This window comes from Acinonyx jubatus, chromosome C1 (assembly GCF_027475565.1).
Source record: "Acinonyx jubatus isolate Ajub_Pintada_27869175 chromosome C1, VMU_Ajub_asm_v1.0, whole genome shotgun sequence".
Taxonomy (NCBI): domain Eukaryota; kingdom Metazoa; phylum Chordata; class Mammalia; order Carnivora; family Felidae; genus Acinonyx; species Acinonyx jubatus.
This window is the reverse complement of record NC_069381.1, coordinates 28,052,480-28,076,241: the sequence shown is the minus strand read 5'-3', so window position 1 is coordinate 28,076,241 and position 23,762 is coordinate 28,052,480. Positions and strand designations below refer to the sequence as shown.

The following is a 23,762-nucleotide window of genomic DNA, read 5'->3' as shown; positions in this document are numbered from 1 at the left end:
TCCTGCAGAAAAGGAATCTTCTCCATCCCGTTTAACTTCTAGCTTCCCTGCACACCGTGATTTCCTGATTCACTGAAATAGCAGGGACATAATCTGCCCTCCAGCCAAGCCAGAAGTACCCATTCTCTACCCAACGCAGCATGGTGGTTGGAGTCAGAACCCGGACAGGTGGAGAGAGAGCGAAAGGAAGCCCAGGCTGGCACGCTCTCACAAGGTCCAGGCACCCTGGGGCTGCAGCCGCCCCACCCCCAACACAGATGAGCAGGGAGCCCCAAGAGGGACCTGAGGGGTGCCAGGGTAAAGCTGCTCTGTACCATCTAGTTCTAGGAGGCCAGCAAGATGTCGGGAGCCAGGAGCCCAGATGAAGTCAGAGTCTCTGAGCAAGAAGTGGCTCTGAAATCGCTTTGGCAGCATTTGTGTTGGGTTTTTTATTTTGGGGGTGTTGTGGGGGGAGGGCCTATAGGGTAGGTGGGTTGAGGGTAGACAACTTTATTGGATTCCAGCCAATGGCAGGTGAAGTATACTGGTATTTTCAGCATCTTAAGGTCCTACCTTGGAGAGCTCCTACCTGGACCTGGCAGAGGTGTAGCCAGGAGGCTGTCCTGGGAGAGCTCACCCCAGAGTCTGGGGCCACACGTGCGCACATGTGTGTGTGTGTGTGTGTCCCTTTGTGTGCATCCGTGTGTGTGTGTGTGTGTGCATCCACGTGTATGTGAGTGTACATGGGCGTGTGTGTGCGTCTGTGTGTGTGAATGCCCATATGTGCGCATCCGTGTGTGTGCCTGCGCGTGTGCATCCATGTGTGTGCGCTCGCATGCATGTGCGTGTGTGTGCATGTGTGTGTGTGCATGCGTATGTGCACGTGTGAGTCTGTGTGTGCATTCGTGTGTGGGTGTGCGTGCATGCATCCATGTATGTGTGCATCCGTGTGTGCATGCATCCATGTGTGCGTTCATGCACGTGTGTATGTATTCATGTATGTGTAGATGTGCACGTGTGTGCATCCATGTGTGCGCGCGCTCATGTGTGTGTGCACATCCGTGTGTGCATGCGTGTGTGTATGCATCCATGTGTCTATGCATGCACATGTGTGCGTCTTTGTGTGTGCATGCATATGTGCGCGTGAGTCTGTGTGTGCATCTGTGTGCGTGTGTGTGCATGCATCCATGTATGTGTGCGTCCATGTGTGCATGCATCCGTGTGTGCGTGCATGCACATGTGTGTGTGCATCTGTGTATGTGTACATGTGAGCGTGTGTGCATCCATGTGTGTGTGCACGCTCGTGCGTGTGTGCATGTCTGTGTGTGTGCATGCGTGTGTGTATGCGTCCATGTGTGTATGCATGCACGTGTGTGTGTCTGTGTGTGTGCATGCATATGTGCGTGTGTGAGTCTGTGTGTGTGCATGCACCCATGTATGTGTGCGTCCGTGTGTGTGTGCATGCACATGTGTGTGCATCTATGTATGTGTACATGTGAGCGTGTGTGCATCCGTGTGTGTGCATGCTCATGTGCGTGTGTGCATGCGTGTGTGTATGCGTCCACGTGTGTATGCATGCACGTGTGTGTCCGTGTGTGTGCATGCGTGTGTGCATGCGCATGTGTGTGTGTGTGTGTGTGTGTAGTGGCTGTGGGGCAATGTTCGCTGTTGCAGCCTAATGAAAACAGCATGCGTTCTTGCCCCACCAGGCCCCTGTCACTCCTACAGCCATCGTCAGAGAAGAAACAAAACAAAATAGAGAAGTGGAAGTTGATTCTATAATTAGTGCAGTTTCTTCACTGTTCATTCAGGATCTCCAGAGATCAATTAGCTTGCTTTTACGCTAAAAGGCATCTGAATAAGTATTTAACCTGCATAGCAATTGATATTTAAAACAGATGAGGATGGGAGTAATAATGCAGAACGGGCTGCTCCTTTCTCCTCCACTAATCTCCCGGCCTCTGCTCCTCCTGCCCCTCACCTCTGCCCACTCCACATCCAGAGCGGCCTTCAGTTGGGCCTCCTGGCATTCTCCGTGCAGGGCTGTGGGTGTGTAGGCCGGCGCTGAGGGGCCGCTGGAGGTGGGGCTGTCATTCATAGGCTGACACCACCGCGGAGCAGGTGGCCGGGGGTGGGGGTGCCCAGCCAGGGAGAGCCGGGTTCCCTCTCTGCTGCCACCAGCCATGCCTCCAGCCGCAGGGCACCTGGCTATCCACGCAGGGGGCAGAGGCCTGGAAGGATGCGTCCTGAGAACACCTCAGCTGAAGCTTCCTCATCTAGTAGGAGCCAATCATTGCCAGGCTGGGGTGGGAGCAGCTGGGAAATTGTGGGACCCCGGTGGCCTCCTGGCTGAGCATCTTTTGGCAGGTGGTCTGAAGGATATTTGCATGCTTTCTGCTTTGTCACTGAACTGTATTAACATCCTGAACTAGAATTAGCTTTTAAAAATGAGCTCTGTGTGTGTGTGTGTGTGTGTGTGTGTGTGTGTATGATGTGCATTGACAAATGCATTTATTTAACAAATGGGTCTTGATATCCTCTCTGTGATAGATATGTGCTGGGGACTGGGGGAGGGAAAGGGATGCCAGGATGACTGAGGTGTGTCCCCCTCCTTCCAGATGACCACAGCCTAACAGGGAGAGGGAGAGGAGCCTATGACGCATTGTAACACGTGTGAGCCTACCCACAGAGGATGAGTTCAGAGCTCAGGGAGGATGTCTTAGTAGGGGACCCCAAAATCAGGCCCTGCAACAAAGGTTCTCGTGTAAGCAGTTTTATCTGGGAGGTGATCCCAGGCGTGTGGGACGAGGGGCACTGTGGACGACTGGTGCTTAGCCCTGCCGGGGCCCTATAGAAGGCCTATAGGCCGGGGCCTATAGAAGTGGACCTCAGAATTGCACCCCCAAGGGGCAAGGGAACAAGTTCATTCATCTGCCCCATGTCTTCTGGGCAGAGGTTCTGCAGCGTTCCTAACGCCCTGGCTCTTATGGCCTGCACTGGCCATGCCTGCACCATTGCCAGAGGATATCCCGGATACAGAAAGCCCAGACCTCTGCCCAGAAAGCAGAGGAAGTGTCTACAGGTGGCTCTTGGGTGGGACAAGGGCATAGGGACAGTGTCTGCTCTGCAGGCTCAGAAGAGAAATGTGGGAGCCAGGTTTGGAGGGATGAAACGGAGGAAGAAGGGAAGGTGACCCAGGCAGAGGAAGAGCACACTGGAACGGACAGGTGCGGACAGACCGGCAGGCTCCGTGATGTGGACAGAGGACGTGCTGTGTGGAGGGGCTGAGGCTGGGGGAGGTCGGACTGGGCCGGGATGCCAGCTAGGGGCCGGTCTTTGTGCTGTGGGCATGGGTGCGCGAGGGTGGGCTGTGTCACGGCTCAGCGCCTCCGGGAGGCAGGCCGGCCCTACCAGCCTCTCAAGGATTCTGGGTCTTTGTTCCTTTGGCTCCTCCGGCAAGGGCACTGTCTGCTCACCGCACCCCTCCACAGCAGCCCCCTTCCCAGCCCTGTCCCCAGCAGCTCTAGCTCCTGTTCCTCTGCCTGATGACAGCCCATCGGTCATCAGGGTCTCTGGGCGGCACTGGAGCCTTCCAGCCATCCTCCCGACACGGTCGATTCCGCAATATTTGACTTGCGTGTCCCTGAGTTGTACAGACAAAGCTCCGCATATCACCGGATCAATTAAAACAACTGCCACCAGGCCCCGGAACTCAATCAGGAGCCCCTCCCCCGGGACCCTATGGGCCTTGCACATCCTGTTGTCCAATCTGTTGCTTCTCTGGATGCCTCTGTCTCAGCTAAGTGCTCCCCGGCTTCCTTGTCACCTCGTGAGAGTAACTTCCTGCCCCTCTCAAGGGCTTACGGCGCGCCTTTGATGATTTATGCCATTTAGGCCTCAGAATGGCTCTGTGTTACAAGTGCTGTTAATATCCCTGTTTTCAGAAGGTGAAACAGAGACCCAGAGGGGTGAGGGAACCACCCAGGGTCACACAGCCAGGAAGTGGTGGGGTCCGCTGAAACCCAGCTATCTGGCTGTAGCACCTACGCGCCTGACTGTACTTCCGTCCTCATCCAGACTCTGGGGGTGTCTTTGGCGCACTCTGTCCCAGACCCTGCTTCCCTCCGGCCCCTCCTCACTGACCAGTCCTCCCTTCCTGCCTGGGTCCCACCCACCCTAGCACTCTCTCATGCCCACGGTGCCCGCCCCAGGCCAGTCTCCCTACCTGCTGCAGCCTGCCACACTCCCTCCACAGCTCAGCTCGAGCAGGTCAGATGCTGCCTCCTCCGTGAAGACCCCCATGGCACCCTTCTGAGCCTCACCAGCTCTCTGACCATTCTTATCACATGGAGAGTTTTTACCCATGTAGTGTTTTTATGGGTGTTCCTCCTCTCACCCCTTGGAGGAACACCCTGGAGGGTTGGAAGGGCGTCCAGCCACGGGCTGACTCACACAGTGACCGGCACACAGCCGTGTTCCCACTTGTAGCCAATAAACTGCTTGAGGAACGAAAGAATGAATGAACGAATGAATGATCGAACAAATGAAAGGGGAGACACGCCTATTCCTTGCCCCCTCCCCCCTTGCCCACGACCTCAGAAAGCCCATCATTGGGCCTTTTATGCTGGGCACTGCTTGCCTATTGCAAACCACACATTAGGCCCAGCGGGGAAAGCCAGCCAACGTGTCCCCTGACTCCTCCTGCTGAGACAACAGCACAGAGAGGCCCAAAAGCAAGTTCAGAAGCGCTGTCAGGGTCCCCTAAGGGCTGGCCAAGGTACAGCAGAGAACAGAGCCTGGTTCTTCCAACCCACAGGCTGCACAGAGCTGCAGGGGCCCTGGCAGGGCGAAGAGAAAGCCCTGATCAGAACAGACAGGGAGGCGGGCCCCAGGAAGAGGCTGTTAGCAACAATCTCGCTGATCAGCGTCTCAATTAATCTCCACGACACCTTGGAAACTTCAGAAAAAGAACAAAGCACACTAGGAAAAAAAAAGAGCAGACTCAGGTCCCGGAGGACAGACAGTGACTGGGCCTGGTGCTGGGAACATGAGTGTCTCCTGGGACTCTGCTGTCAGACAGATGGGGGAGGCAAGCACAGGCTCTGCTGAGTCTCCCAGGCTCACCCCACTCAGGGCTGGGCTGCTTTTGCAAGGGCCAAATTCGGGAGCACAAAGTTGTTCAAGAGAAAGGAAAATCTCAATAGTTTCCAGACCAGCCCTAGACAGTCATGAGGTCATGGGCTTGACCAAAGGGACTCAGCCTTGTGCTGTCGTTTGCCCTAAGACCTGTGCCTCAGGGTATTTCTAGGTCCATCTGACCAGAAAGAATATGTGTTAGGGGGGTGGGGGTGCCTCCAGGGCCCTTGCCCTTAATGTTATAAGGATGAGGCCTGGCAAGGAAGCCATGACAATCCTTGTTCCTGGTTTTTGAGGTCCCATTCAGCTTGACACAGGCCACCATAGCAGGGAGGCAGGGAAATTCCACCATTTGGGCACGTTTTCAGAGACAGAAAAAGCAATCTTAAAATTATGGGCATTTCTGGGACGCCTGGGCGGCTCAGTTGGTTGAATGTCTGGCTTCAGCTCAGGTCGTGATCTCACAGCTCTTGGGTTCGAGCCCTGCGCTGGGCTCTGTGTTGACAGCTCAGAGCCTGGAGCCTGCTTCCAATTCTGTCTCCCTGTCTCTCTGCCCCTCCCCCACTTGTTCTCTGTCTCTCTGATTCTCAAAAATAAATACACATTGAAACAACTTTTAATATGGGCATTTTTGCTTAGGGTATCCAGAGTGTTTCTCAAAACACAATAGCACGTTGTTGTAGAAGGAGCCAGAAGGAGGTTCATTCCGGTGGGCACAGCTCACTTCAATCCCCCTCTCCCTCACCCCTGGCCCTCACTTTCACTCCGCAGACGAGGGTAGATTTGAGCAGTGGTTTTTGTGCTGTGCTTGGTGGAGCCTTCCTTGGGGGCTACAGAGCCTTCTCCAGAACCATGGCACCAAGTCTTTAAATGCCCAGATGATGGAAATAGGCTTGGGCAGCGGTGTGCTAGGAAGCACACTTTCCAGAAAAAGAAAAAAAAGTCCTAATTTGTAGCATCTGCTTATTTCCGTGGTGTAAATACTTTCACCATGGCTGATTTCAAGCTGCCAGCTCACTTACAAATTCTGAAAATTTCATAGTTGGCTCTAACAAGCTGGCTTTGGTTGTAGAAGAGAAGTTACTACACAGTAGTTAATAACAGCATCCTGAACCTCCCTGGGCCTCAGTTTTCTCTTGTGTGAAATGGAACAGTAATAGCTTCTATCTAATGGGTTGAAGAGGGTCTTGTGAGTATTAAATGGAGAGTGCGGAAGGCACTCAGCATCATCCCTGACACATTAGTTGTTGTTATTATTATTATTATTATTATCATTAGTTTTACCCAGTAGGTTTCCATTCAAGATCTAGTTTAAAGAAAATGTTCCAGTTCCAGCTGTGCTCCACCCCTGCTTACATCTTCTGGAACCCATCTCTCCTCTCTCTCTCTCTCTCTCTCTCTCACACACACACACACACACCCCATTTTCTCAGCAGCCCTGGTGTCTCTGCTCCATTTTATTAAAGCAGAAAGCAGTGACAATTATTTTCATAATGAACTGGCTCTTCAAATTAATGCCAATTACACTATGCAATCATGATTAAGATTATGCATTAATCAACGGTGCCAACCTACTTATTAGCCTCTTTAAATAACGATCATGAGGAATGTATGGGAAGGGAGAAAATGGAGGGGAGCCAATTGAATGGGGGAGCTGCATCTAAGTGGGGCAGGGTGCTCTTTCCAGAAGCCAAGACCCAAAGCAGCCTTTCTTCCATGGGGCGGAGCTTGAATCAAGGCCCTACCCTATCAGACCCTGAGCTCCCAAAGCTCCCTGGTCTGTAGAAGCCCCCTGCACAAAAGGGAAAGGGGTCAAGAGGACCCAGTAGGGACAGGGTAGAAGAACCCTTGATGGTTTATCAATTGATGAGGTTCGGTGCCCCCTTTCCCTTCCTTCAAAAGCATGGAAAGGTAAAGTGTGGTTGATACTTCTTCTGGAGTAATGTCACCCCCATCTTAGATCAGGTCTCCCAGACGCAGAGCCTGAGGCAGAGATTGGGATGCATGAGGTTGATAGAGGGGAAGAGAGCTCTTTAGGAAAATTCTGTAGGGGGATAGGCAAATCAGGGTAGAGAAGCAGACCGGGCTAGGCAAAGATACGGCCCCGGGTAAGATCTGGCCTTTGCCAGACGCAATATGGAGGTGCTCGGGCGGGGCCTGGGGGGCGGGCTCTTGCATACATGCATACAGTTATTCCCATCTTGAGGCAAGGGGACCACACTTTTTGAGCCCCAGTGTTCATGAGTTATCAGTGGCTGCAGACTGTCCCCGGGGCCAAGATGAGTGGTGGAACCTCTTGGGCAAGGTGGCTCCCTTCAACTGAGAACAGTTCTCTAGAGAAAAGGGCACCCTATGAAGGGAAAATTCAAACCCGGGTCTGCTACATCCAGAACCTGATCTCTCAACCTTTGTGTTGTACCCAAATACGTACTGCCTTGGTGTCCCAAGACATTCAACTTTAGGGATCACCTTGCCCTTACATGTTCAAGTGGAATGACGCCCATCCTTGCACCCTGCTTGGGAGCAGGGGAGGGGCCGCCTCTTCCAGGCCGTGTCTCTGAGGATCCTCCAGGGCTTCCGGTTTCTCCGAACCTCTCCTATTCCAACTTCTCTTCTCTCTCTCCCACCTTCTCTACTTCTCATCTTCTTTCTGCCCAATTCACCTTGTGCTGGGCGCTGCCCACCTTTCGTCACTTCCCCCAAAGAGCACAAGCTGGTGTCCACTTTCTACGGGCAACTCTACTAAATGTCAGGGCTCCTGTAAGGAAGGGAGGTGACAGCACAGTGCAGGCTCACAGAAAACTAAGCACCGGGCATCACTGTACTGCCACAACTCCTTCCTGCCGTGAAGGATTTCATACTGGTCTCATCTGGTTTGGGCCATGAGTCATATTCTTTTCCTGTCTCCCTTTTTGGGTCCACATCATGCCTGTTCCCTTCCTCTTGGGCCCTTCTCCCATCCTCCCGGTTCAGAACTCAACTTTGCATCTTTCCTTTTCTTTGCCCGGCAATTTAGTCCCATCACAGTGTTCTCTTCTCCATCCGGGCCCTAAAGTCCTTTTACCTCTAAGATAAAGGCTGCCCTTCCCTAGAAGAGGGGATGAACTCCATACAGCCCACTAGCCAAATCCAGCCAGCTACCTGTTTTTGTAAATAAAGTTTTATTGAAACACACCTGCACCTGTTTGTTTACATACTGTCCATCACTTTCATGTTACAGTGGGAAAGTTGAGTAGACCATCGTGCCCACAAAACCAAAAATATTTACTATCTGATCCTTTACAGAAAAAGTTTGCCACCCCCTGCCCTAAAACGTGGAAGTTTAAAATTCATTTTGTTTTTATAAATGGCATTGTTTGGGGGCACGTGGGAGGCTCAGTCAGTTAAGCGGCTGACTTCAGCTCAGGTCATGATCTTGCGGTTCGTGAGTTCGAGCCCCGCGTCAGACTCTGTCCTGACAGCTCAGAGCCTGGAGTCTCCTCGGATTCTGGGCCTCCCTCTCTCTCTGCCCTTCCTCCACTCACACTCTGTCTCTGTGTGTCTCTCAAAAATAAATAAAATGTTAAAAAAAATTAAAAATTAAGAAATAAATAAATGGCATTGTTTGTGTCTTCCTTTAAGAATTACCATGAGGGGCGCCTGGGTGGCTCAGTCAGTTGAGCGTCCGACTTGGGCTCAGGTCACGATCTTGCGGTTCGTGAGTTCAAGCCCCGCATCGGGCTCTGGGCTGATGGCTCAGAGCCTGGAGCCCGCTTCCGATTCTGTGTCTCCCTCTCTCTCTGCCCCTCCCCTGCTCATGCTCTGTCTTTCTCTGTCTCAAAAATAAATAGAACATTAAAAAAATAAAAAAAATAAAGAATTACCATAAGCTAAGTTCTCTCCATGTGACCTGCATTTAGTTACATCATTTTCTTCCTTGCCATGGTCAACCCTTGGTAGTATGTACCCATTTTCCAGATGGAGAAACTGAGTCTCAGAGAGATCAAGCGTAAAGGGCTTGGATTTAGACTGAGGCATAACTGTCACCAGAGTTTAAATTGGGAACCTTTCTACTTTTGCATCCAACAGCTAAGCACCACACAGGTGCTGGGTATTTTCTGCTTATTGTTGCCTAAGCACTCCTTGAGAAGCAGGAGCCTGGTGGCAACTTCTCTTGATGTCCTAGGACCCGGTGACAGGTTGGCACGTGGTGGAGGTTGGTGGTTGTTTATGGAACTGAATCGCATATCCCCTAGGCTGGGGTCTCAGTGCCTGAGATGTGTCACCACCCTTGTGAGATATCAACCTCTCTCCTTTCCTCCCCACCAGGATGTGAGAGGCCGGGAAGATGTGAAGCCCTAGGAAATGGCTCCTTGTCCCATGACCTTTGACCCTCATTTGGGATGGGATCTATAGTGACCGGACTTCTTCCCAGGCTCTCTTTGATACATTTTTTTTTAATTTTTACATGTTCAAATACAAAAAAAAATGCATATTTATTGTGAATAACCTAGAAAAATCAAGATAATACAAGGAGCAAGGGAAACGTATCTGTAAGCCCCTTCTGTCCAGAGATGTGCATTGATCAGATGTTGGTACAAATCTTTCCAGTCTTTTTTCTGTAAATATAGATAATGTACTTTTACCTTGATAAATAGATTTCAAACTGTAATATAATTTTGTTGCTTTGGTGGGGTGGGGGGCGAAGAACGAGCATTTTCTATAACATTAAGTATTCCTTAAGAGCATTCTTTTAAAGCTTTTTCCTTATTACCAAAGCTCTTGCTTGGTGCAGAGGACTTGGGGAAAAAAAGCACTAAGCAAACGCAATCCATTATCTTTTTACTTTCTAGAAAGAACCTCTGTTAACATTTTCGTGTATGCCCTTCTGGTATGTCCTTTTTGATTTTAATTGGAGTTGCATTAAATTTATAAATTAATTTGAAGAGAACTGACATCTTTACAATATTGAGCCTTCTCTTCCAGGAGAAAGTTATGCCTCTCCATTTATTCCAGTTTTTTATGTCCCCCAGTAAAGTTTTGTGGTTTCCTTGGTATAAGAATTGCACATTTATTGTAAAGTATTTTATTTTCTTATTGTTGCCTTTGTGAATAGGGTCTCTCTTTTTCCTTATAATTCCTCACGGTTTATTGCTGATATATAGGAAGGCTATATGTTTGTCTCTATTTGTACGCTGGCTCCTTGATGAGCTGTTTAATTTCTACTAGGTTTCCGTCTGAGTCTCGTGAGTTTTTACGAGAACAGTAATAAGCATCTGCAGACACCATCCGGCCCCAGTGATCAGCAACTCCTCACCTTTATGCCCCATTTGTATCCTTTTCACACACACTCACCCTTCCCCTTTTGTTTTGCAGCAAATGCTGGGCACCATATCATGCCATCCTATACCCTGACTCTTTATTTTTTATTTTTTATTTTTAGTGTTTTATTTATTCTTGAGAGAGAGAGACAGAGCACCAGCAGGGGAGGGGCAGAGAGAGAGGGAGACACAGAATCCGAAGGGGGCTCCAGGCTCGGAGCTGTCAGCACAGCTCGAACTCACAAACCGCGAGACCATGACCTGAGTCGAAGTTGGATGCTTAACCGACTGAGCCACCACCCAGGCACCCCTGACTCTTTTTTTTTAATGTTTATTTATTTATTTTGAGAGAATGCACGCGAGCAAGAGCAGGGGTTGAGAGAGAGAATCCCAAGCAGTCTCCACGCTCTGCATGGAGCCCTATGTGGGGCTTGATCTCACGATGGTGAGATCGTGACCTGAGTTGAAATCAAGAATCAGATGTTTAACCAACTGAACCGCTCAGGCGCCCCTACCCTGACTGTTAATGCCTGCAAGTTGTTCTGCCATATGGGTGGCTTTTAATATATAGAGTAATTTCCAACTTGGGGACATTAAATTGTTTCTATTTTTTTCAATATCATAGTCAAGAAGATCCTTATACATAAATGTGTTTATGTGTCTCTAACTTACTCTAAATTTATATCCCTAGAAATGCTGACTCCCCAGCATTAAATTAAAATCCCTAGAATTACCAGATCATATGGTATTTTGATCATTTATTTTCCTTTAAACACATACACACAGTCACATGATGGCTTTTCTGATTAGAAATATAACACATGTTCACTGTAGAACTTTTGGAAAGTACAGAAAAACACAAAGAAGGGAATTAAAGTCACCCATAATCCTGTCACTCAGAGAGAACCCCTCTTGACGGTTTGGGGTACAGTTCTTCTCGTCTTGTTTTATGCGTGCGCCCAGCCCGTTTATGCACAGCCACACACACTCACGTGCATACACACTACATGTTACAAATTGTAAGCCTGCTGGAGGCCTGAGGCAGGGGCGCAGGTTTATTTATCCACTTTTCAAAATACTCACTTTATTTTTTTTAATATAATTTATTGTCAGACTGGCTTACATACAACACCCGCTCGCATCCCAGCAGGTGCCCTCCTCAATGCCCATCCCCCATTTTCCCCTCTCCCCCGCCCCCATCAACCCTCAGTTTGTTCTCTGTATTTAAGAGTCTCTTGTGCTTTGCCTCCCTCCCTCTCTGTAACGATTTTTTTCTCCTTTGCTTCCCCCCTGGACTTCTGTTAAGTTTCTCAAGACCCACATATGAGTGAAAACATACGATATCTGTCTTTTTCTGCCTGACTTATTTCACTCAGCATAATACCCTCCAGTTCCATCCACGTTGCTGCAAATGGCAGGATGTCATTCGTTTTCTTTGTTAAGTAGTATTCCATTGTATGTATAAACCACATCTTCTTTATCTGTTCATCTGTTGATGGACATTTAGGCTCGTTCCATAATTTGGCTGTTGTGGAAAGCCCTGCTTTAAACATTGGGGTACATGTGCCCCTATGCATCAACACTCCTGTTTCCCTTGGGTAAATTCCTAGCAGTGCTATTGCTGGGTCATAGGGTGGTTCTGTTTTTAATTTTTTGAGGAACCTCCATATTGTTTTCCAGAGTGGCTGCACCAGTTTGCATTCCCACCAACAGTGCAAGAGGGTTCCCATTTCTCCACATCCTCACCAATATGTATAGTTTCCGGATATGTTCATTTTAGACATTCTGACCGGTGTGAGGTGGTATCTCAGTGTGGCTTTGATTTGTATTTTCCTGATGATGAATGACATTAAGCATCTTTTCATAAAATACGTAAAAACTTTTTTTAATTTTATTTATTTTTTGGAAGAGACAGAGTGCGAGCAGGAAAGGGGCAGAGAGAGGGAGACACAGAATCGGAAGCAGGCTCCAGGCCCTGAGCTATCAGCACGGAGCCCGACTCGGGGCTTGAACTCACAAACCGTGAGATCGTACCATGAACTGAAGTTGGATGCTTAACCAACTGAGCCATCTGGCACCCCTTAAAATACTCACTTAAAAATTTTGTTTTCAGGGGCGCCTGGGTGGCTCAGTCGGTTGAGCAGCCGACTTTGGCTCAGGTCATGATCTCGTGGTCCGTGAGTTCGAGCCCCACGTCGGGCTCTGTGCTGACGGCTCGGAGCCTGGAGCCTGTTTCGGATTCTGTGTATTACCTCTCCCTGACCCTCCCCTGTTCATGCTCTGTCTCTCCCTGTCTCAAAAATAAATAAAAAAACGTTGAAAGTTTAAAACAAACAAACAAAAAACAAAACAAAACAAAACAAAAAAAATTTGTTTTTCAGGAGCTCCTGGCTGGCTCAGTCGGTTAAGCTCAGGCTTCGACTTCAGGTCAGGTCATGATCCCACAGCTCATGTGTTCGAGACCCGGGTCGGGATCTGTGCTGCCAGCTCAGAGTCTGGAGACTGCTTCGGGTTCTGTGTCTCTGTCTCTCTGCCCCTCCCCCACTAGTGCGCGCACGCGCTCTCTCTCTTTCTCTCTCAAAATAAATAAACATTAAGAACAACTTTAAAAAATTTTTTTCAAAATGATGGAAATAACCCAAATAAAGAAACTGTGCCACATCTGTAGAAACTAATATTATTTAACGGTCAAAAGGAATGAGGTACTGAGACACACTACAACATGGGTAAGGCTCAGAAATATATTCAGTGAAAGAAGCCAGACACAGAAGACCACCTATTTCTTCTTCCATTTATAGGATTCCATTTACAGGAAATGTCCAGAAAAGAGGAATCTCTAGAGACAGAGAGTAAATTAGTGCTTGCCTGCGGCTGGGGGCGGAAACCATGATTGACTGTAAATGGGCACAAGGGATCTTACTGGGGTGATGGGAATGTTCAGGATTGTGACGGTAGCCATCCAAGTCAGTGCATTCACCTCAAGTCACCATGCACTTAAAACAAGGCACATGTTGTGGAATTTCTCAATGTAAATCATACCTTGATAAAGTTGATTCCTTAAAGGAGTGAAGAAAGAAAACCTAAAAACTTCATTTGGAAAATAAAGAAAAGCACGAAGAACAACATAAGAAATCTACCTCATGGGACCGTTCACCTGTGCGGTTTTGAAAACATCTCCTATTTTTATGTCAGTGGTAGAAATTCCTCATCTTCCTTCCATTCCTTCCTTCCTTCCGTTCTTCCCCTACCGACATGGAATCACACTGCACCTTATAACCTTTGCGTTTCACTTAAAACTACGTCGTGGGAGGTTCCAAATCATTAAATTTTTGCTATGACATGGAAATATACAGCTTACTGTGGTTTATTGACTCTGTCCCTGGTGTTGGATGTCCCTAGACCCCCTGCCCCACGCATGATTGGTGTGTCCACCATTGCCGTCAGAGTCAATTCCTAGAAACCGAAGAAATTGAGTCAAAAAGAAATTGAGTCAAAGACCTGAGCATTTTTAAGGCTTTTGATATTTTCTGGTAGCCACCGGGAAGGCGGGGTGTACCAGTTCTCACTTCCATCAAAAGCTAGGCAGGCGTCTGTTTCTAAACACACTCAGCAAAGCTGGGTGTTATAATTTGTTTTGTGTTTGCCCACGGGATGGGCAAAACATGGTATCTCACTGATGGTTGAAATGGAGTTTATTTGATTTTTAGGGACGATACACATTTCTTAATACGTTAACAGCTCCTTTGTATTATTTAAAAGAAATTTTTCAATGTTTATTTATTTTTGAGAGAGGCAGAGAGACAGAGCATGAGTGGGGGAGGGGCAGAGAGAGAGAGAGGGAGGCACAGAATCTGAAGCAGGCTTCGGGCTCTGAGCTGTCAGCACAGAGCCCGACGCAGGGCTCGAACTCACAGACCACAAGATCATGACCTGAGCTGAAGTCAGATGCTCAACTGACTGAACCACCCAGGCGCCCCGTGTCATTTTTTTTTCTTTAGGGAACTATCCTTTGCACATTTTTCTATTGGAGTATTTGGGTTTTTTTCATTAAGTGTTTATTTTTTTTAAATAAGATCACCAACTTTTATACGGCCAAGTAAGTTACAAATATTTTTCCAAGTTCGATGCTTGCCATTTAATTTTGTTTATGGTAGTTTTGATAGATCATTATTTGATATATATTATTGCTGTAGAGTTATCCATGTTTCTCCTATGATTTCTGACTTTACTGTAATTCCTGGAAAGGCCTCCTCCACCTCAATATTGTGTAACATTCACCTATATTTTCTTTTTTGGTACTTTTATACTGTCTTCTTTCCTCCTTCCTTCCCTGACTTTCTTGCTATTTAATCTTTAATCCACTTGGAACTTATTTTGATATATGGCTTAAGATTGGAATCTAACTTAAATTTCTCCCAAATAATGGAATAATTGTCTCAGCACAATTAATGAATAATTTATATTTTACCTACTGATTGGAAATGGCCACCTTTGTCGTGTCTTAAATACTCATCTCTACTTAAATCTCTCTCTGGGGGCTTTTTATCTCATTCCGTTGATCTGTCTGTATTTTCATATGCCATTAGGACATGTTTTTAATTATTTTGGCTTTTATGATCCATTTTAAATCTGGCAGTGTAGATCACCTCTCTTCTCTTCAGGCTGTTACCTCCCGGTTAGTCTTCCAGATGCATTTGACAGTCATCTTGTCAAGTAAAAGAAGAACCGTTCTATGATTCTGATAGGAATTGCATTAAATTAACTGAAAAATTAACTTGGAATAAACTGACACCTCCATTCTTGGGCCTAACCATCCTGGAACAGAACATGCCTTGTCATTTAAACTTACTGTTATATCTCCCTACTGTAGTGTTGTTGTCATTTTTAATGCTGAAATTGCATACTTCTTATTTGCTCTATTACTAGCTATTTAATGTTTTTGTCGATGTTATAAAGGAGATCTTTTGCAATTAGGTTTTCCTACTGATTGTTGGTGATATAGAGAAATGGTGTTAGTTTATGCTAACTGAGCATCTAACTCGACCCTCCTACTAGTTCTTAACCAGTGTTTGTTTTGGGGGATTAAGGGGTTGTAGGAAGTCATTTATAACATTTGCAAGCATTTGTTTTCTTTCCAAGAGGTGTGCCTCTAAATTCTTTTTCTTATTTTGTTGGTTAATGGTGTGGTGTGGATCTTTATCCCTCCTTCATTTCTTTAATGGGAATGTCTCTAGTGTTCACCATTAGTGTGATATTGAAGGCAGATTTGAGCTAAAGATGTTTCAAGGCGGTGACTTTTCTGGTGCTAGTTTATTAAGCATTCTTAACAGCAGTGTATATTGGATTTTATCAAATGCCTTTCTGCATCTCGTGAGTTGATCATGTGTTATTTTTTTTCCTTTGAACTATTGATGTAATGGAATGATATTCATAGATTTCTTTATGTTGAACCACCCTTTCTTTATATTGACTATAACTCTACCTGGTCATGTTATCCTTGTCACATTCTAATAGATTCTACTGGCAAGCACTCTGTTGAAAATTTTCATAGCGATATTAATAAGTTGGTCATTTTATTTGGCTCTGTTTGCCAGTCCCTGGCTGAGTGAAATGAACTAGGAGAATTTTCCTATTTCTTATGCTCTGGCACAATTTCTACGTATAGGAATTATCTAGGATATTGTTGAACATTTTTTTAGGGGAAAATCTTGCCCATAAAACCTTCTGAGCCAAGCATCTTTGTTGGCATGCCCCTCCTTCCCCAGCACACATGAGTTTACCTCTCTCTCGCAGGAGGAATCTTTGAGTATGCAGATGGCCCCAACGCCCAGGTCATGAATGCTGAGGAGCATGCCTTTCGATTTTCTGCCAACATCATCAACAGGAACAGGACTCTGCTGCCCAACACAACCTTGACCTATGATATCCAGAGGATTCACTTTCACGACAGCTTCGAGGCCACCAAAAAGGGTGAGTATGCAGCCTTGACTATTGTCTTCCAGGTTTGGGGATAAAGGAGGAGCCTGTTTGCTATCCAGGGTCCTGAAAATAGGCCAGCGCTCTTGGTGGGCTTGAAGCTTAGAGTCTATTCTGTCTGGGTTGGGGTCCTGCCTCATTCCCAGCTCAGCTTAGGCTGTGTCATCCCCCAGGTTGTCCATCAGGAATTTCCAGGCCACTGGCAGGTGCCATGAGGGAATGAGGGGCCATGGGAGCAGGGGGAGGGTGAGGGATAGGGGTCTGAGATGGGACTGGAGAGGTCGCATCAGATCCCCAACATCTTTGAACCGAAGCTGGCGTTTTCAAACTTGTTTTTTTTTAATTGAAATCTTATCCAGATAACAATACTTAAAATACGTATAAAATAGATAATGTATAAGTTCAAATATGCAACATTTCCTTGCCATAAAATGACCTACTGAAAACAATGAAGTTGCTTCTATGGCTACAATGATTTCACCCCAGAGGCTGTGGGTAACACTTTCAGTTTGACATTCAACACATTTCCATGCTTTATTTTAGCGTCACAGTAATAAGAAAATTATAAGTCATAAAAATAAGTCTTAGTAAATCCAATCAGCTTTCCCCACACCTGAGTTTTAAGAAACAAAATAAATGTTGGGTTGCAGCCTTCCTTATTAGTGACACACTCACAATAAGTTCCTGGAACTGCACAGAAATGACTGGAGAACTTTATTCCAACATTGTCAGGTGAAAAAAAAAAACAAAAAACAAAAACAAGGCAACTTGCCAATACCTGAATGAGCTCACAGTTCCCAGTGTGTCGTATAGCACATTTGAGTATACACATACGCTTTTCTTGTTACTGTTTTAAAAATATAGTTTATACACACACACTCACACATACGTATTTAACTGAAATGAACTTAGAGGCTCAAACAACTCTAGAAATAGCTTCCGTATATCCTTAGATGTCCACGGAACTCTATTTATAAAATCTCAGGCCTAAGGAATCCCATTCCCAGGAAAGACAAGGTCATCCTTCCTATAATTTGTCATCATAGCCCTTTGCTTTTCTTCTTCAAGGCCCTTATCACAATTTGTAGCTAAATGATGGTGTGTGTTTGATGTCTTTCCCCTTCTCTCCAACACTACTGAAAGGAAGGCTCTCTCTTTTTTTTTTTTTTAATTTTTTTTCTTTTTTTCAACGTTTTTTTGTTTTGTTTTTTTTTTAATTTTTTTTGGGACAGAGAGAGACAGAGCATGAACGGGGGAGGGACAGAGAGAGAGGGAGACACAGAATCGGAAACAGGCTCCAGGCTCCGAGCCATCAGCCCAGAGCCTGACGTGGGGCTCGAACTCACGGACACGCGAGATCGTGACCTGGCTGAAGTCGGACGCTTAACCGACTGTGCCACCCAGGCGCCCCAAGGAAGGCTCTCTCTTGTTAGCTGATGTAGCCCTGGCACCTAAAAGACTGGTGTGTAGTGTAAGTGCTCAATGAAATAATTATTGAGTGAATAGATGAATGAATGATGTGAGAATGGAGCGTGGAAGTCTGAGCATCGTTACCCAGGCCCGCTGTCAGCTAAGCTTAGGGACAGCATCATTCATGTATCTTGGGAAGATCTCCTTGGTCTTCCTAAGGGGTTACCAATAGCTAATCACGGTCTCCTGGGCTCCCAGGGATAAATCTGCCAAGGTGCTTCCTGATGCTGGTTCTGTTTTCCAAAGCCCCATCGTGGGTAGACATCTTAACACAGAAAGGCAGTGTAGCGTGAGCTTGGAGCCAGAGTGCCTAGCCTTACACCTTGCCCATGCTGATACTAGTTGTGACCTTGAACAAAATACCCGGTGCCTCAGTTTTCTCATCTGCAAAGTGGACACGCTTCTGTGAAGCACCTAGAACGGTATCTAGCACGACTTGGCTCTTATTACATTGGCTGTCTTGCTCTCTACCCGCTGAGTCGTCAGGTTAAGGGGCCTCACATCTACAGGCACCTTCTCCACTCCTGGCTCCTGTCCCGCCTCCCTGCTCCTCTGTGCCTTGTGAGCTGAAGGGCCCAGGGTTCCTGACATTGAGCATGATTCCCTGACATTTTTGAGACCGCTGCCTTGAGCCTCAGAGCCAACTTGCAGACAGACTAGAGCATCCCCATGCTGTTAGTCTCGAAGAGTGGTTCTTTGCCCATCACCCTTCTCCCTGTGCTGGTATGCCCCCCTCCCTACCTGTGTCCTCCCAGCTCTCTATCCGCGTGCCCTGTGGCCAACGCCGTGCAGTCAGATGTCCACCTCCCTACTGAGAGTTCCTGCTGGTATCCTCTGCCTGGCCTCGTCCAGCTAGAAAGTAACTGAACTCAACCAAAACTCCTCAGTGAAAAGGTGAGGACATAGAACAAACGCCTGGAATCAGAACAGAGTTTCACGTGGGCACGATGACCCCAAAGGGCTAGGCTGGGTATTCTGTTCATTTTTTTTTTCTAAAAATCACTAAAATAATATGACAGCTCTTTAGCGGCACACTTGTGAGTCAGCATGGGGACCTTCCCCAGCCAGCACTGAGCTCGGGGCAGAACTCCAGAGCCTTCTGAGGCACTTCCTCCAGCAGGAACTTAGAGTCCCAAACTATGTGGAACTGCCAAGTGGTGGGTGACTAGGCCTGAGACAGAACCACCCAGCTCTGGAAGTCCAGTCAGACCAATCCAAGTGACCAAAGCCACACACACACGCACACACACACCCCATCCCCCACCACATGCCTTGTTGGCTTAAAAGCCTGAATGGTGTGTCCTGTTTTTCTTCCCCCAAATCATCAGAGCCCAAGGGAGGTCTGTCCAGTCTAGCCCAAATGTGACCTTCCAGCCACTCTTGTGCCATATGCTCCCTCGGCCTCTGGGTTCCAGCCCTACCTGCCATCCTCCGGATGCCATGCTTCCTCCCACCTCACGGATTTTGCACATGCTGTTCTCTTTGTTTGTAATGCCCTTCCCCTGTCCCACCTCTGCCCTGCCATTTGTCTAGGTCCTCAGGGGAGCCTTCCCCAAGTCCCCAAACCAGGTCAAGTCTTCACCTCATAAAGCTCTGGACTTTTCTTTCACAACCTTGATCCATGGATATGCGTGTGTGTGTGTGTGTGTGTGTGTGTGTGTAATTATGTGACCATTGTCCATATCTTCTGCTAGATTACCCACCTTTTTGTCTTTTCACTGCTGTGCTAAAGAACCATTGTTCTGACGGCTGGTGCCATACATCGTTTTGCCTGTTTTTGAACTCTACGTAAATAGAACACCAGTGTGTACCTTCAGCGTGTATAATATACCTGTGAGATTCATCTAGGACGTTGAATATAACAGGAGTCTCTTCTTCATTGTTGTATAGTGTCCCATTATATGAACATACCACAATTTTGAAAACTCAATTTATTGTCGGACAGTCGAGTTACTTCCATTTGGGCCCACAGGGTAGCGCTGCCCTGATCGTTCTGGTACATGTCTTGTGGCACACAAGTGTGCACGTTGTTTGGTGGGTAGACACCCAGGAGTTAGAAGTACGAGGTCACAGGATGCCATATGGTCAGCGAGACAGCTTCCCAAGTTACAGCACCAACCCCTTGGGCATCCGATGGCAGTGGCAATCGCTCCACGTCGTCACAAACACTACGGGTAAAGTCAGTTTTGTTTCTGGTGGTTCATGTGATGGATATCTCATTATAGTTGTACTTTGTATTTCCCTGGTGCCCGGAGATGTGGAGCATCTTTTCATATGCTAATAGGGCATCTGAAGTTTCTCTTTCCCGGAGTGATTTTTGAGGCTTTCAACCACTTTTAAAATGGAGTTGCTTGTCATTTTCTTATTGACTTGTAGGAGTCTTTTACATAGGGCGGGTAGGAGTCCTTTGTGGGACTTAACGCGTCGCATTAGAGGTGCCACTAGTGAGCTTGCCTTTTTACTGTCTCTTGAGGAACAAAGTTCTTAATTTGAAGAAGTCTGATTTATCCATATTTTCCATTACCTCTAATGGCTTTGGGTTCTACATGTGCCTGTTCTAAAGTTATGAAGGTTTTCTCCTGTGTTCTAGAAGCTCTGTTGTTTTGTCTTTCAGAGTTGGCTCTATGATCTGTCTTACATCGATTTTCTGTGCATGGTGAGAGGTAGGAGCTGAGGTTTATTTTTTCGACGCAGTGTTGGTGAGAGTGAAAACTGGTGGAGCCTCTCAGGGGAGCTGTTTGGAAGTGTTCCTGGCCACTTTATTGATAATAGCCAAACGTGGGAAATAAAGGTCCATCGACGGGAGAATGGACAGATTGGAGTATAAGTTATACAATGGAATTTGAACGAGCAATAAAAAAAAGAAAAGAAAACATTTCTTCCTACACAAAACATCATGGATGAGCCTCGCAGATATAACGTTGAGTGAATGAACAGTGGTCCCCTCTGGGGGAGGGAGGAGTATGAAGCGTGTGTTCTGGAAAAGGGAAGAGATAACCTTCTTAGGTGTTGGAAATGTTTTATATATTTTTTTTCAACGTTTATTTATTTTTTGGGGGACAGAGAGAGACAGAGCATGAACGGGGGAGAGGCAGAGAGAGAGGGAGACACAGAATCGGAAACAGGCTCCAGGCTCTGAGCCATCAGCCCAGAGCCCGACGCGGGGCTCGAACTCACGGACCGCGAGATCGTGACCTGGCTGAAGTCGGACGCTTAACCGACTGCGCCACCCAGGCGCCCCGGAAATGTTTTATATTTTGATCCAGGCAGTAGTTACATGAGTTCAGTTCCATGTAAAACTTCATAGGAGTCTGTGCCTTGACTCTACACTTTGCTGTATTGTGTTATATCTCAATAAAAAATTTTCTTTTAATTTTTTAACGTTTATTTATCATTGAGAGACAGAGAGACACGGAGTGTGAGTGGGGAGGGTCAGAGAGAGAGGGAAACAAAGCATCCAAAACAGGCTCCAGGCTCCGAGCTGTCGGCACAGAGCCCGACGCGGGGCTCGAGCTCACAAACTGCGAGATCGTGACCTGAGCCGAAGTCGGTCGCTTAACCAACTGAGCCACCCAGGCGCCCCTCAATAAAAACATTTTTGAAGAGGACCCTCTCTGCCATCACTTTCCCTTAATGCCCCTCCGACAATGTACCTAAGATAGACCCCTGCTGTGGTTGGAACCACCTCTGTCTGACCCTGAGGGCATTTCTGCGGTTGGACCGTGCTCCCCTTTAGTCACTCTCCATTCCTCAGGGAACCCCTGGTTTCCGTGATCTTTATTTTTTCTTTTGATCTTTGGTTTTCAAAAAGGTAGTCCTCAGGAGCATCGTTAGGACTCTTCTGGGGGATGACCTTGGGCTTCATTCTAACCCACCCATTGGTAATGATGAACTCTGCCATCACAGCTGGATCCAGCCACCTTGGGCCCCGTGGGGTGAGCGGGCGCAGAGGCTCGGAGCCTGGCATTGTGTGCCCGCCAGCTCTGTTTGAATTAGTCCTTCCCTCCGCATGAGGCCCAAGAGGCCTTTTCCCCATTAAGAGGGACTTTCACGTATTGTCTTTATTTTTAAATGTCTTGTGGAAAATTAAAAGATGAGTGACTGCCAAACGGTGCCCGAGCCAGCAGCCCAGAGAGCGCCTGTGTTTTCTTCCAAGCCTGACCGGAGCGGGCCTGGAATCGACTCAGCACTCCCCAGGCTCCTCTGCCGTCACTTATTCTCTGGGCTGCTCAATTCCTTTTAAGACACAAATTGATTGGGATAATTTGTGCTATAACTACAATTGCCATGGAAAGAGGGGGAGGGGGGCTGCATTCAGGCTGTGGACTCCCGCAATGACTGTGAACCACTGAGTTACTGTAAAATGACCAGAAAATGGATTCCAAATTGAAGCTACAAATAATGTAATTACTACAGTGGGTGCTCAGGGCTGCAAGAACAAGAGTTGGCTGCTGCCCTGGAAACATCTCTTCCAGGCTGGAAGATCCTCAGAAGCTGAAAGGAACGTGGAGAGGACAGAAAAAGGGATGCGGAGAGAGGCCAAAGAGAAGAAATGGGTGAAAGGCAGAACTGATGCTTACTGCCACGCAGCAGTGACATGTGATCACCGCATCTCTGGCACGATGGAACCCCGTATAGCCATCGTCTTCCTACCACCACCATTGTCACCACTACAGATGCCAGTGCGCCGTCACCACAACGACTATGATCACCATCAGTGATACAGTGGTTTCACCTCCACTCTTGACGTCATCAGCACCTGCCATCACCACCAATCACTGCCAGACAGCAACATCTTCATCAGCACCGATCTCATCAGTGCCCGCATCATCGCCATCATTCCTACCATCGTCACAGTCATGACGTTGACATCTTCGTCAGAACCAATCTCATGAGTGCCTGCATCATCGCCATCATTCTTACTACCATTGTCACAGTCATGACATTGACATCTTCATCAGCACCAATCTCATCAGTGCCAGCATCATCGCCATCATTCCTACCATTGTCACAGTCATGACGTTGACATCTTCGTCAGAACCAATCTCATGAGTGCCTGCATCATCGCCATCATTCTTACTACCATTGTCACAGTCATGACATTGACATCTTCATCAGCACCAATCTCATCAGTGCCAGCATCATCGCCATCATTCCTACCATTGTCACAGTCATGACGTTGACATCTTCGTCAGAACCAATCTCATGAGTGCCTGCATCATCGCCATCATTCTTACTACCATTGTCACAGTCATGACATTGACATCTTCATCAGCACCAATCTCATCAGTGCCAGCATCATCGCCATCATTCCTACCATTGTCACAGTCATGACGTTGACATCTTCGTCAGAACCACTCGCATCAGTGCCAGCATCATCACCATCATTCCTACCATTGTCACAGTCATGACGTTGACATCTTCGTCAGCACCAATCTTATCAGAATTGTTATCGCCTCCATTCGCACCCTTGACAACATCACCACCCCTACTGTCATCCTTCTCCTCATCTTCATCCCTGTCTTGGCGTCAGCATCTTCGTCATCGCCAGTCTTGTCAATACCAACATCATCACCACAATTCCTGTCATCACCGTCAAATTGTCATCACCTCCTCTCTCAGCAACACTTGTATCACCGTCATTATTCCTACCATCGTCATCACCATTACTGCCACAGCACTGACATTTTTATCATCATCAATCCTGTCATCATCCTCTCGCCATCATGTGACAATATCAACATTATCATCCTTTCCATCTTCGCCACTGCCATCGCCACGATCATCAACAGCCACACAGTATGGTCTTCACCATCACAACTCTCATTGCTATTACCTTTATCATTGTCTTCACAATTGATGTCGAAATCAGAATCCCCTCCTTCAAGATTGCTCTTTTTT

General features: G+C 47.2%; 1 protein-coding gene across 1 annotated transcript in view; it reads left to right on the top strand.

The window, feature by feature from the left end:
* The window catches only part of GRIK3 (glutamate ionotropic receptor kainate type subunit 3), a 229,386-nt gene that overhangs the window by 120,844 nt on the left and 84,780 nt on the right, over window positions 1-23,762 (top strand). The window contains exon 2 of the mRNA XM_027059631.2: window positions 16,209-16,385. Within this exon, the coding sequence (XP_026915432.1) occupies window positions 16,209-16,385 (177 nt within the window). The remainder of the gene's footprint in view (window positions 1-16,208; window positions 16,386-23,762) is intronic.